This window comes from Podospora pseudocomata (assembly GCF_035222375.1).
Source record: "Podospora pseudocomata strain CBS 415.72m chromosome 1 map unlocalized CBS415.72m_1, whole genome shotgun sequence".
Lineage (NCBI taxonomy): Eukaryota > Fungi > Ascomycota > Sordariomycetes > Sordariales > Podosporaceae > Podospora > Podospora pseudocomata.
Window position 1 is genome coordinate 1,911,091 of NW_026946363.1, and position 13,130 is coordinate 1,924,220.

The 13,130-nt window shown below is 52.9% G+C and overlaps 6 protein-coding genes across 6 annotated transcripts; 3 read left to right on the plus strand and 3 right to left on the minus strand.

The window, feature by feature from the left end:
• Nucleotides 1-385: 385 nt before the first annotated feature.
• QC762_108170 (uncharacterized protein) lies at nucleotides 386-1,930 on the minus strand (the record flags this gene model as incomplete). Its single annotated transcript, XM_062885229.1, has 2 exons — nucleotides 1,469-1,930; nucleotides 386-1,407 (listed from the first exon to the last, which is right to left on the minus strand). Exons 1-2 carry the CDS (start codon nucleotides 1,791-1,793, stop codon nucleotides 386-388), a joined length of 1,347 nt encoding a protein of 448 aa, XP_062748179.1. The 5' UTR covers nucleotides 1,794-1,930.
• A 2,681-nt stretch (nucleotides 1,931-4,611) lies between these two features.
• On the plus strand, nucleotides 4,612-6,579 carry QC762_108180 (uncharacterized protein; the record flags this gene model as incomplete). The annotated part of the gene is made up of 1 exon (XM_062885230.1): nucleotides 4,612-6,579. The coding sequence occupies one exon, from the start codon at nucleotides 4,612-4,614 to the stop codon at nucleotides 6,577-6,579; it is 1,968 nt and encodes a 655-aa protein (XP_062748180.1).
• A 1,154-nt stretch (nucleotides 6,580-7,733) lies between these two features.
• On the plus strand, nucleotides 7,734-9,242 carry QC762_108190 (uncharacterized protein). Its single transcript, XM_062885231.1, has 2 exons — nucleotides 7,734-8,109; nucleotides 8,179-9,242. Exons 1-2 carry the CDS (start codon nucleotides 7,813-7,815, stop codon nucleotides 9,037-9,039), a joined length of 1,158 nt encoding a protein of 385 aa, XP_062748181.1. The 5' UTR covers nucleotides 7,734-7,812; the 3' UTR covers nucleotides 9,040-9,242.
• A 46-nt stretch (nucleotides 9,243-9,288) lies between these two features.
• On the minus strand, nucleotides 9,289-9,954 carry QC762_108200 (uncharacterized protein; the record flags this gene model as incomplete). The annotated part of the gene is made up of 1 exon (XM_062885232.1): nucleotides 9,289-9,954. The coding sequence occupies one exon, from the start codon at nucleotides 9,952-9,954 to the stop codon at nucleotides 9,289-9,291; it is 666 nt and encodes a 221-aa protein (XP_062748182.1).
• A 181-nt stretch (nucleotides 9,955-10,135) lies between these two features.
• On the minus strand, nucleotides 10,136-10,402 carry QC762_108205 (uncharacterized protein; the record flags this gene model as incomplete). Its single annotated transcript, XM_062885233.1, has 2 exons — nucleotides 10,136-10,247; nucleotides 10,314-10,402. The coding sequence occupies 2 exons, from the start codon at nucleotides 10,400-10,402 to the stop codon at nucleotides 10,136-10,138; spliced, it is 201 nt and encodes a 66-aa protein (XP_062748183.1).
• On the plus strand, nucleotides 10,266-12,274 carry ERV46 (ER-derived vesicles protein erv46; the record flags this gene model as incomplete). Its single annotated transcript, XM_062885234.1, has 3 exons — nucleotides 10,266-11,034; nucleotides 11,100-12,046; nucleotides 12,101-12,274. Exons 1-3 carry the CDS (start codon nucleotides 10,842-10,844, stop codon nucleotides 12,272-12,274), a joined length of 1,314 nt encoding a protein of 437 aa, XP_062748184.1. The 5' UTR covers nucleotides 10,266-10,841.
• Between the last annotated feature and the right edge of the window lie 856 nt (nucleotides 12,275-13,130).

A 13,130-nucleotide genomic window follows, 5' to 3' on the forward strand; every position in this document is an offset into this window, starting at 1 on the left:
GCACGCAATCTTTTGCGTATTGCAGCTTCCATCTGCAACTTTGCGCAACGTGGTCCGGCGCGACTGGAGCAGCTTGAAGCAGACTCGGAACGACGACGTCGGATGTGGTCCCACGATTTGGAACTGGCTGATTCACCAATGAACTGTAAGGGCCCGAGATGACGTTGGTGCAACCATGTCAGCCGATGACACCTTAACCGCCGCGCTCCCATCCTCCGCCTATTTATGATAGTGCGCTATCTTAGCCCACGCTCGTCGTTTCAACCAACAATGTCAGGCATAGGAGGCTGTGTAACGCAGTAAGTATGAGTAAGGATGCAAATCTAGTATGTATTATTTATTATTATTGGTATACCTTTCATGTCTTGAAACACTTCACTGGCTCTCATGGCCATACTGTCGCCCTCAATGTGTCCGCCTTTTCTGAAGATCCAAGAAGGATCGAATACCTATCCTGATGTTGGATAGGGGAGCTGGTGGCGAGAGACGGTGGCTCTCCGTCTGCTCCTGGTACAGAATTCCGCCTGAGTGCGATGTTCCAGTCAAAGATGGAGCCGCTCAGGCCAACGGTCAGTCCAGCCCGAAGCATGATCTCGTAGTCGACGAGCGCACGCTGGTCCCATGTGAGTTGCTCGAGAAGCTCTCGGCCTTCCGGTTCATCCAGCATTAAATCCTGCTTGTATACCATCGTCACGCCCACCGCCTCGGCCTTTTTGGATAACTTTCGTCTGCGCTCTTCTGTTTCTCCCGTGGCAACAAAAGCAAAGCCGGCCGTTGAGTTGGTGACAAGCTCGACCAAGGTAGAGACCTGGTCGTCGAAGGGTGGAAAGATAGGAGTCGCATCCGCCTCTGTCCTGAGATGTAGTCCGGGGAAAGTGCTGTGCTGGAAACCCTGCTTAGGGTCCAGATTCAGTTGATATTTTTTGTGCAGATTGTACAGCGCAATAGCGGCGAGCACTCTGGCGTCTTTACGCGGCCGTAGAAGACGGCCAAAGTTTTTGGCCAACTCTGGGTTCCCATATGCTGTTGGGAAAACCGAGCTTATCACATCGGATCTGAACCGTATTGGAAACGGACGTGTCTCTGGGTCCTCTGTCCTGTCGATGTACGACTTGATCTGCTCCGACAACGTATTCATGTCCTCAATAACGGAGCCATTCAGTTTAGCTCCAACATCTTGTAAGCTAATCTTCCGAGCTGATTGCACCTGTGGCACATCCCAAAGCTCGTTCATGGATCGATATAATTTCAGCTGCGGGCAGTGCTCCGATAGCGTTTGGTTGAGGTATTCATAATCGAACAAGTAGTCGATAAACTCCCCGATGTAGGGACCGCCGCCGTTCTTGGGCCGGGTATTCGCAACGTTCTTATCGTCGCGCTTGATGATCCGGGGAAGAACCAACTCGGCTGAACAAATCCATCCGTCAGTTTGCGTCCCTCTTTTCAATGTCAGACTTCTCCATCTTACCACCAGCCTCGATAGCGAAGCGAATGCAGTTCAGATGCGCGTCTTTGACTTGGCCAAAACCTCCAGATTGGGGATCACAAGACAGCATCAACCCTGGTGTCCAAGTCTTGCTCGCGCATAGCTCCGAGATACTACTGCCATCTAGTTGTCCGCCAACATCGTGATCCAAGAAATCCGTGATGAAGATATCCCTTTCGCTTTTGAACTGGCGAACGACGCTGTTATACGCTGGCTGGTCCGAGACCATGTAGGCGACCAACCATACGACAATCAGTGCCGGACCGGCGAACTTGAGCAGATAAACGAGGCGCGGGGAGGCCAGCATGGCGACGACTGTTGAGATGGAACAATTGAATGATCACATCAGGCCTCGACGATTTCAGCGAAAAGCCAGAGGTGTCCAAAATGAAGGGTGAGGCACAGTTGAATTCTCACTCAGGCAGCAAGAAAAGGGATGTATCCCCCGATGCCTGCTCAAGGGATTCCAAATGCCAGCTGAAGGAGCTGATGAGAGATCATCCCTCCCAAAAGGGAATAGCCCAAGCCATTATCAATGGTGTGCCGCGTGTGCACACCACCAGCCCCATGTTTATCATGGAACCTGGACCTGAATTTGTGCCCTGAGTGTTTTGATGGAAGAAGATGAAGTTTGGTATGGGCTTGTGATGTTTTTATATCTGGATATATAACGTCTGGGCTTGGCCGTCGTCAAGCTGTCAAAGTGCCTTCCCGTCACAGAGGCGATGGATCAAGGTAGTACCCGCATATGGATAGAGTGGCACCCATCCTTAGCACCTCTGATATCAGCCGTCCACAACAACAGGAAGACTGTCCCTGGAAGCTTGTATTAATGTATTTGTTTCTGAGCTTGTGCGCTAGTTGTTCGCTGAATTCACCGCTCCTATTCTCCGTTTGGAAGTACCCAACTTAGAGGAGTGCGCAAACCAAGCTGCTGATTTCAAGAGCGAGGTGTAGAGTCGCTTCTTGAACTCATGGACATGGCCAGTACCAGAACCAGGTCCCAAGATCGCCATCATTCTTCCCGAGAGAGAATAAGACGCGGTTCAGAGAGCGGTGTGTCCCACCGAAGCCAGAGGTTTTGATACGACGATGCTATCCAAACCACGTTCTGTGTATTGTACTCTGTGGTCTCGTTTATAGAGCGCAGGTGTGTCTGTAGATGCTCGAGCGCACAGACGGGTGTGCTTGTAGAACCTGGCTTCTCAGATTCTGGTAGATTTGCTTCGTTTCAACTCGACAGCATATCAATGCACAAATGTGCCTAAACAACGACAACAGGACTGACATATCATGAATTATCCCAAAGTGGTTCCAATAGCCATCAAGACGAGCCCTTGCTTCGTATTTTCATGCGCACAAGGATCCGAAAGGGGAAAGTTGTGGGAGTTTGCGGGATGTGAGTGGGCAGAAAACAACTTTAAAAACGGCCACTTAGGGTCGCCCGCCCAAACGCGTCTGGCACGCGAAAAAACGCGACGGATGCCCCGGTCAACCCCTCCCACAACTTCACAAGCGAGGACCGTTGTTGATGTGGTCACACAGTGCCTTCTTTTCCCTCTCGTCCCAACAGTGTCCTGGGCTGCTATCATTCCCATCTCATCAACCGCTTCCTTGGGATCAATCTAAATGCGAAATAGCTGGATCATCCTGACTTACCGTCTTAATGCAGCGGAGACACCCCGCCGGAGGTGTCTGACGTAGCAATATCCATCATCTCGATCTCTTCCCCAGTCGCTGGTCCAGAGTCCACCCGCGCTTCTGCGCTTCTTTTTTCCCCGCCAAGTGGTTTCCTGCATGTCGACTTGCAGCACGCGAGAATTCCCCCAGCCCCTTCGTTTTCCCTCGTTCGCCTCGACTTTTTTTCTGCAAGCCATTCGATTCGCTCTGCTCTGCGCGACGCGTGAAGGAATCACGAACCCACCCACTGTCACTACTCCTCCCCCACTCGCCTGCCACTCCTGCGCTACTTTCACAAGCCACTGGCTGGTCCTCGAGCTCCCATCCATCCCCAACCGGAGACGCGTTGCTGCCAGCCGAACAGCTACGCTGCCCAACTGGCAACTTGATATCCATAGTCAGATCCCCAAGAGGTCCACGAGTCTGCGAATCCACGAATCCACAACAGTTTGCCCTGCACGCTGCCTGAGGTTGGGGTTCCATCCCGGACGCAGCATCGCACACACCCCGCGGCAAGAGCTTGAAGTCGTCTTCTAGCGGGCCTGGGCCCTGTCGGCGACTACTGCGAGTGGAGAGTGGATAAAGTGTTCAGGGGACCTTGCGATCAAGGGTCCGCTGCCCTTCCTGGCGCCGCCCACATTCACAGTCACCACCCCCCACCCCTCTTCTCTGCCCAGCAACAGCACACAGCACAGTTACATATTCCCAACGTTCCCGTCTGCTGTAGTCCCCTCCCCCCCTTCCTCCCCCTTTTCCTTCTGCGCAGTCACTCCTTTTGCGACCAGATTAAACGGCCGGTCGCGCTCGGCGCAAGGGTCTCAGATGCTCTACGGACACTCCAACACATGACGGACAGCACAGACTGACGACTACGAGACTGACGACACGGTACTTTTTCTTTTTCCGTCACAAAATTCCGACGATAATCTCAACCTCCCTGATCTGGATTTTCCGTTTTTCGCCATTATCAATTGCCCGAGGAGCTTATTGTTGTTGTTGCCGGACCTGGATCTTGCGGCTGTGCAATTGCTTTTTTGCGGTTGCGTTGCTCAGACCCCAGCTTTCCCCAGCCCATCCGTCACCTTTTGACCAGCCATCCGATTTTGACATGCGCTGCGCTACCTTCCCACTGGCACCAACAAATCCCCAAAACGCGTCAAAACTCCCACAACGCGCCTCCAAAGCTTGATACTGAGCTTCCCACAGACAATCAGGTAGTTGGGATCTGTCTGTCTCTGTGTCTCTCTCTCTGCCTGGCTTGACACCACCAGCAGAGAGCGCAAAACAATCAACGAACGCGATACGATATTTACGACACAAACATACGAACGACTTCCATTTTACTCGCCAAAACATCACCCCTAATTCCAAGCCCCCAACCGAATTCCCTAGTTTCACCATAATTAGCTTCTTTATGACGCACTAGCATTCCAGTCAAAGACAAGATGAATCAACATTCCAGTTCAGCAACCCTCCCACGGGGTTTCAGGTTTGAGATGCCCAGGACACCGGAGCCCTTCGCAGAAAACGATGAGGCTCAAATCCCTTCGCCACCAAAACCACGTCTAAGGTTGGTCAAGAGGCGCGTTGTCTCTCAACTCACGGCACCTACTCAGCAGTTTCTCGCTTCTGTGGCTGCCGCCGACGTTCCAATTCCCAGCATTGAGGAGCCAGAGACGAGTTCGCACGACTTCGCCATGGGGAACGCTGACTCTTTCCCCGCGAGAATGCGCCACGAGGAGATGGATGCGAGCTTTTTGCAGCCCATCGGGCGAACATACGAGCTCCCAAAGACGCCAGCACCCGACTTCATCCCGTGCTTATCGCCGGGGCAGTACCCCAACTGGACCCTTGACTCGACTGCCAGCAGCGTCGAGTCGACACCAGAGCCAGACTACGAATCCAGCAGACCTTCGACGGCTAGGTCGACATTGACTAGCGCATCCTTGTTCAGCCGCTTTTCCATGCTTTCAGATGACGACAATTGCGCCAGCCCTCTACTAGAAAGCAAAGAGCACTATCACCAAGAAGAACCCGAGCTTCCGCCGGCAGCTCAGCCATCCGCAGCAGCTGGTAAAGCCAAGGCCAGGAAGGCTCCCTGGACCAAGGCGATGAGCGACCATTTGTGGTCAACGTTTATCCTGTATCTCCAGGACCCCAAGGTGACACCTTTCCGGATGGGCAAGAGCTGTCTCCCACCTGACGGTGTCTGCCTTCGCGTGGCGCGCGAAGCAAAGAGAAGTTGGAAGGGCGCCAAAGCTTTGACGAAGAAGACCAACGTGAGCGATGGAAGGAAGAGTGGCAGCACTACACCCACCGCCGAGAACAGCAGCACATTTATCCAGTGGCCTCACACTTGCGCCGCGACCCGAGTTCACCTGCGGGAGCTGTGCAGACAGAAAGCTGCGGCGGGCGCAAAGAACCCACGCTTCCTCCCTCGCAGCACGACCCCTTTTGCGCAAGCTGCTGCGCGTCACTCCAACATGCGCCCGGCGCCGGCGCATGAGCCTCTTCAATTCGCGACCCAGGACATGTCTCTGTCTCTTGCCTTGAGCACAGCAGAAAGCATGCAACCAACTGGTCCCCTGGCGCAACTCACGGGCTCAACCCCTGAGCCTGTGGAGGAGGAGCAATCTAATGCTACTGAGCCCTTCCCACTGGCACCGGCTTTTGACATGCCGATTATCAGCCCAAATATCGAGACTTTCGAGGGTGGGCCTGGTTTCGCCGAGCGCCAACGTTTGGGATCCCCCTTTGGCGCGAAGAGCTACGGACCCAGCTCCTCGGGATCGCTTGCCACCGTGCTTGGCTTGAGTGGACCAATGCCTCGCAGACAGAGCCAGACACTTGGCTCTCGCCGCACACTCCAGTCACCAGTACGAATGAGCAGGTCGGGTACTCAAAAGCGACGTCACACCCAATCCAGCGTCCCTCGCATACGACCTAGCATCGGCGCTGATCTGTGGCTCGACCCCAACTTCAGCATGAACTCCACGGGCGACGCTCGTGCCGACCGGGAATTCTGTTCCACAGCGTCGAGCCACCACGATGAGCTGTTCATCCCAAGGATACCTCCGGTACCTACTCTGAGCTCGTCCACTAGCATGCCCAACGTGGGCGGCCAGTTGTTGGAACCTCCAGCTCTCCAGCCTCCCCGTCTTGGCTCTCCATTCAAGGGTCACCGAGCGACCCGCTCGAGCTTCAGCTTCCCCAGCAGAATGCACCGGGCGCAAAGCGGCAGTGTCGACCTCGGCATGCTTGGGCGACCATTTGCCACTATCCAACAGCCCTCGACCGAGTCGAGTACCTCTCCCATACGATCTAATCTTGCTGGCCGCCTGGCTTACCTTGACCAGCGCCTCAAGGAGATTCGGCAGAGGGAAGCGAACCGTCGATCTCAGTCACCGTTGTAGATGCGACAAACAGCGATGGTGACCACTGTTCGGATCATAACACTTCACTTCTTTGTACATGCTTTTACCAGTCGGCACATTTTATTGTGGTGGCGGCTATCAGTGCCTAGACTTTACGACAAATTTTTCTCTGACGACGTTTACATGAGAACAAGCCTGCTACAGAGGGCTTTTATGCACGACCTTTTTTCTTTTCATCTGAACTCATGATGACTTATTGGCGCGAACAAACGGAAATACCCCCGCTTGGTGGATTTTGAACATACTACATCATCTTGGAGCATTGTGTTCATATCTTGTCGGTGTGGGCGTTCTTTTATGGGATGACATTTATACCCTCCTCACTTACCTGACGGACTTTGGGTCGGCTCTTAACCTGGTTGGAGTTGGAAACAAGGATTGGGAAGGTTTTCTAGGGGAAAGGGACAGACTTTCTTTTCTTGTGATTTCTATTTTTTTGACACTTGATGTCATACACACACACACCTCTACGGGAAGGTTTTCTTTTTTATTTCTTGTCATGAAAAAAATGGCTATGATGTGAATGATTTATTTGGGATATACCACCACATTTTACAGATGAGAGAGAGAGAATACAGGCTCTGGAGATATCGCATGTCTCAACTTTTGTTGTTCGGGTTTGTTTTTTTCTTTTAGCCTGGCTAGGTGTTTTTCTTTCGCATAGAAAGGAGTGATTTGCATGGTAGGGGAGAGATCAAAAGTGTTGTTGAGGGTTTGCTTGATGGGTGTTTAATCGGGAGTTTGATGGAGGGGGGGATGATATGAGATTGGGCGGGGGGTGTATATACTTGCCCGAATTCTGTTCCTGACTGATGGGGCAACACGAACTTTGCAAATTGAAGTTGAAGATGTGGATATTATATTCTCGTTGAACTTGGGATCGTGACGGCGTGTCTTCCATGCCATGTGAATCTGTACTACTGCATTTGTGCACCCCTCCCCCCTGAGACCCCATCTGCACACTAACTCCACCTGTACCTGGCATTGGCTTTCCTGGCTTGCTCCATATTCTTGACCATCAGCCCTGTGAGGCTTGTGATGCGTGCATCCCCGGATTTGCGTTAGGTACGGGGGCGGTGACGGGGTCCATCCGGAGCATAAACGTGGGGGAGCCGGGGGGTCGTTTTTCAGTGTGGGGTTCTGGAGCTGGGGTTGCCGGCGGCAGCAGCAGTAAGGGGGTGATCCCGGCAAGCGGGTTTTCGGGCAACGTTGATGGGACCGCGAGGCGCGTTTCTTGAAATTCCATTATCAGTTCTCGCAACATCGCTTTGCGCAGTCAGTTGGCGGAGTTTTGTGGTTTTCGTTTTTATTTCTCTCTTTGCTGTTTTTATACAGACAAATGGGCTGTTTGGTACGAGAATAACAGCTCTCACGATGGCGATAGGATCCCCTCTCTTTCGAAAAGGGGCCTGCTCGCCCTTGCTCCTTCTTTTCCTCATCCTGTTCACCACCACGACGGTCTACGCAAGCGTGGGTGATCGACTCCCCGAATTTCAACAATGCGTCCAAGTCCGTTCCCCTTCCCTCTTCCCCTCCCCCCATGCTCCCAACTAATTTTTTTTTCCTTCTCTCCTCTAGGTCTGCAAAACTGAAAACTGCCTCCCCCCCAACACCACCCCCCTCCCGCTCCACCTCCGCCTCCTGTTCTGGACCTGCCCCTCCGAATGCGACTACACCTGCCAGCACATCATCACCTCCACCCGCCTCTCCCGCAACGAGCCAGTGGTGCAATTCCACGGTAAATGGCCCTTCTACCGCCTCCTCGGCATGCAAGAGCCCTTCTCCGTGCTCTTCTCTCTCGGCAACTTCTGGGCTCACCACGACGGTCTGTACAACCACATCCTGAAGAAAATCCCAGCCACCTACTCGATGAGGCCGTACTACGTCTGGCTGGCGAGGATAGGGATGGCGAGCTGGTTTTTCAGCGCGGTGTTTCATACTAGGGATTTCAGGGTCACGGAAGAATTGGATTATTTCGCTGCTGGGGCGAGTGTGCTTTATGGTATGTATTATACTGTTGTGAGGGTGTTTCGGTTGGATAGGGTGAGCAAAAGGGGGGTGAGGAAATCATGGACGGGGACGTGTGTGGGACTGTATTTGGCGCATGTTGGGTATTTGAAGGGGGTGGGGTGGGACTATGGGTATAATATGGGGGCTAATGTTGCGGTGGGGGTGGTGCAGAATGTGCTTTGGACGTGGTTTAGCGTGAGGAGGTATAATAGGGAGGGGAAGGGGTGGATGGTGTGGCCGGGGTTGGTGGTGATGTGGGTGGTGGCGGCGATGAGTTTGGAGTTGTTGGATTTTGCGCCGGTGTGGGGGTGTTTGGATGCGCATAGTCTTTGGCATTTGGGGACGATTGGGCCGGCGGTGGTGTTTTATCGGTTTTTGGTGAGGGATAGTGAGGAGGTGTTGAGGAGGGAGGGGAGGCTGAAGGCCTAGCTGGGTTTGCGAGAGAGGTTGTTGTTGCTGTGACTGTCTTCGACGCCGTCACCGGAGATCACCTTGATTTCATCCATACCGCTTGACCATCGGACCTTTTCTCTTGTTGCTGATCTAGCTGAGGGAGAGGCATATATGTATCTAGGTGGGCTGGACATAGTAATCACATGAAACCAGGTGTTAGTACATCTTGTATGTTCCTACCATGAACCACAACGAAGATTTGCTCAACCCATATATTATTTCACCTCATGGCTCTGCCGAGACACTAAGCACCTGTGTAGTCCACTCCCGCCTCAACAGCCCAAAAACAACCATATCATGTATCTTATCACCCTTCCTCACCGCCTCCCGTTTCACACCCTCTTGAACGAACCCAACCTTGCTCAACACCTTCTTACTACCTTCATTGAAGTCAAACACCATGGCCTCTAACCTCCTAACAGTCGGAAACTGCTCCCAAACCCAAGCGATAAACTCCTTCAAGACCACCGTCATGATCCCCACGCCCCAGAACTCTTCTCCTAGCCAGTACCCGATCTCAAAAGTGTCGGATTCGACATCCCAGAGAGGCTTGAGGCCGATATCGCCGACGAGGACGCCATTGACGATGATGGCGTAGTCCAAGAGAAGAGGTTTGCCGGATTTGGTCGGTTTAGTTTCCGGATCTGAATAAGATCTGGTAGCGATGAGAAGCCAGTGGTTGGCATCTTTGGATGTGTAGGGGTACGGGAATGTATTCCGCATGCAAGAGGCGATGCGGGGGCTGTTGGCTATGCGGGCGACAGGGCGGGCATCGAAAATATTGAAGGGGCGAATCTCGATGGTTGTGTGGGTTTTGGGGGTGAGGGTCAGGATTGGTGGTGGAGGGGTCGATGGGAGCCTCAGAACCGGAGTCTTTTGGGAGGTGGACATGATGTTGTTGTTTTTGGATGTGAAGAGGAAAGAGACAGTTGATGAGAGGAGTGGCAGCTGGGGCTTATGATATGGTCAACAAGGTGAGTCACGCCGGTGTAGAGAACTTTTGCTTGTCTGGCGGAAACAATTCACATGTCCTCAGCCTTGCTGCGTTGAGCAAACGGGGAAGCTGCAGTTGTCAGTCAAACTTGCATTTCCAACTGCTTGGGATAGCTGCCAGGGGGAGGAAGGAGCTTGATCTCAGCTGCACGTGTAGTTGCAGATGCAGGGACGACATATCTACCGGCAGTCTAAGTTCTAAAGTAGATTAGCAGTCCCCCTATTAAGACTGTAAAGTTTGCATAGAGACCACAGACTCGAATGCTCGACAACCTCGCTTCATATATCCAACAGATCGAAGCGTTATCTTATCAGTGATCTCGGGCAAGCCAAGATGCTCGTTCATGTTCCTGGCGCCGTTCGGTGCCCCGCTGCGGAGGGTCCGGCTACCTAGCCTGAACCCCCAATTGAACCTGGGGACCAATCACAGCCGACGCCCGCGTTGGAGCTGGCCGGGACCTGAAGCTGATATGTGGATATCGATTGTAAGGTGGCCTTAACTTTTTGTTAGCTGTCTCCGGCGCGGTGCTGGACGAGGCTGATGCACTTTGGTTTCATCTCAACTGCAAAGTTGCCAGCAAACGATTCACTGCTTCGTGGTGGAATTCTGCTGATGATCCCGCTCTTCAATTGATGCCGCTCCGTTGATTCTGAGCCAAGCAGCAGGTCCCCATTTTCTGACAAGACACATTCCAATCCTAAAAAAGCCCACGCCCCGCGAGTGTGGAACCTTCGACCTTACACCTGAGACTGGTCCAACAAACGACGACGAACAAATAGGCAAGATGGCTGCGAAATCGAGATTCACAAAGCTCGATGCTTTTACAAAGACGGTGGAGGATGCGCGAATCAGGACGACGTCGGGTGGTATCGTTACCATCGTCTCGTTGATTGTGGTGTTCTTCCTGGCTTGGGGAGAATGGCAGGACTACAGGAGGATAGAGATCCATCCCGAGCTGATTGTTGACAAGGGGAGAGGTGCGCTCTTTTTATGGAACTGCAGGACTTGAAGATAGATGGCCACTAACCAGAAGGCTGAACAGGCGAGCGCATGGAGATTCACCTCAACGTCAGCTTCCCACGAGTGCCCTGCGAGCTGCTGACCCTCGATGTCATGGATGTATCCGGCGAGCAACAACACGGCGTCCAACACGGTGTCGTCAAGACTAGACTGCGTCCTCTCAGCGAGGGTGGCGGTGTTATCGAAGCCAAGGCTCTGGCTCTCCATGCTCGCGACGAAGAAGCTGCCCACCTCGATCCCAACTACTGCGGTCCCTGCTATGGCGCTGCTCCCCCTGTCCACGCGCAAAAGCCCAACTGCTGCCAAACATGCGACGAGGTCAAGGAGGCGTATGCCGCTCAGGCTTGGGCTTTCGGTAGGGGCGAGGGTATCGAGCAGTGCGAGCGCGAGCACTACGCTGAGAAGCTCGACGAGCAGCGCAATGAGGGCTGTCGCATCGAGGGTAACGTTCGTGTGAACAAGGTCATTGGCAACTTCCATATTGCCCCTGGCAAGAGTTTCAGCAACGGAAACATGCACGTCCACGACCTCAAGAACTATTGGGACACGCCTGTTAAGCACACCTTCACCCACGAGATCCATCATCTGCGCTTCGGCCCGCAGCTTCCTGATGGTCTGGCGAAGAAGCTTGGCAAGAATAAGGCTCTACCATGGACCAACCACCACGTCAACCCCCTTGACAACACTCACCAGGAGACCGATGATGTCAACTACAACTTCATGTACTTCATCAAGATTGTGCCCACCTCTTATCTTCCTCTCGGCTGGGAGAAGACATGGCAGGGATTCAAGGACCAGCACCACAAGGAGCTGGGTTCGTTTGGTCAATCGGCCGATGGCAGCCTTGAGACTCACCAGTATTCGGTTACCAGCCATAGGCGCAGCTTGTCCGGTGGTGATGATGGTTCTGAGGGCCACAAGGAGCGCCTCCACGCCAAGGGTGGTATTCCCGGCGTCTTCTTCTCCTATGTAAGTACATTTTGAGTAGACCTGGACGTAAACAAATGCTGACTCGCAAACCAGGACATCTCCCCCATGAAGGTTATCAACAGAGAGGAAAGGCCAAAGTCGTTCCTCGGTTTCCTGGCTGGTCTCTGTGCCATCGTCGGTGGTACCCTGACCGTGGCCGCTGCTGTCGACCGTGCTCTGTTTGAGGGTGGCATGAAGCTCAAGAAGTTGAGGTCCAAGGATCTATAAAACATTCTTGGTTTTTTTTTTTTCCCCACATTGGATGTAAATATATAGGTTATACGCTTTTCGGTCTTTCTTTTTGCTTTTCTGTCTCTGTTTCCAAGGATTTGCTTGCTTGTTGGGTGGCTGCTAGATGCATGATGAGGAGTTTAGGAGAAAAAGAATGTTCACTTGGTTTGTTCCCAGGTGTTGTCGGCCACGCTCTAGTGTGATGACTGGCGTGGATCTGGTCTTGTGCAGATCGGCTTTGTTTGCCGCTTGAATATTTTATGCTCGACCGGTCTGGGGGGTTGGGAGAACGGTTGACTCGCGTGGAGCTTGTCTGTTCTTTGGGTGGACGGTTCTGTGCTAGTCGTTGGTCGTTGAGGTTAGTTACATAACGGGCTTGCTTCAAGGAAACCTGCGCTTTGATATGGTATGGTTCTTCCTCACAGTGGCGATGTCATCAATACTGGAAGTCTTTCATCTTGGTTTTTGAAACAGGTTGTCGCCCTCGGGCATATGAAGCGGCGCCGAGACATGTTAGGGCTCATATCCTCGCAGCTGTTGATGATTGACCTCACTTGTTACTATAGACTGTCCGCTGATTTCCGCTGACTGAGCGAGGGGTACGGGGTTTGTCTCTAGGCTCCGCTCGACGATTTCGAATCACGACGGATTGTTGTAGGTGTCTTCGAAACTCTTTTCCTGACAGGCTGCAAAAGATCGCTCGACAACTCAGCGACGACGACGACGGCATATTCAGTTTTTGATGGGACTTCGGCCCTGATGAAGGGCCTCTGAAGCTCTCAACAATTCCCGAGAGAGCATTCCCGAGTGGGCGTTCATTTTTCGAGAGGGCATTTCCAATTAGTTGTTTTCG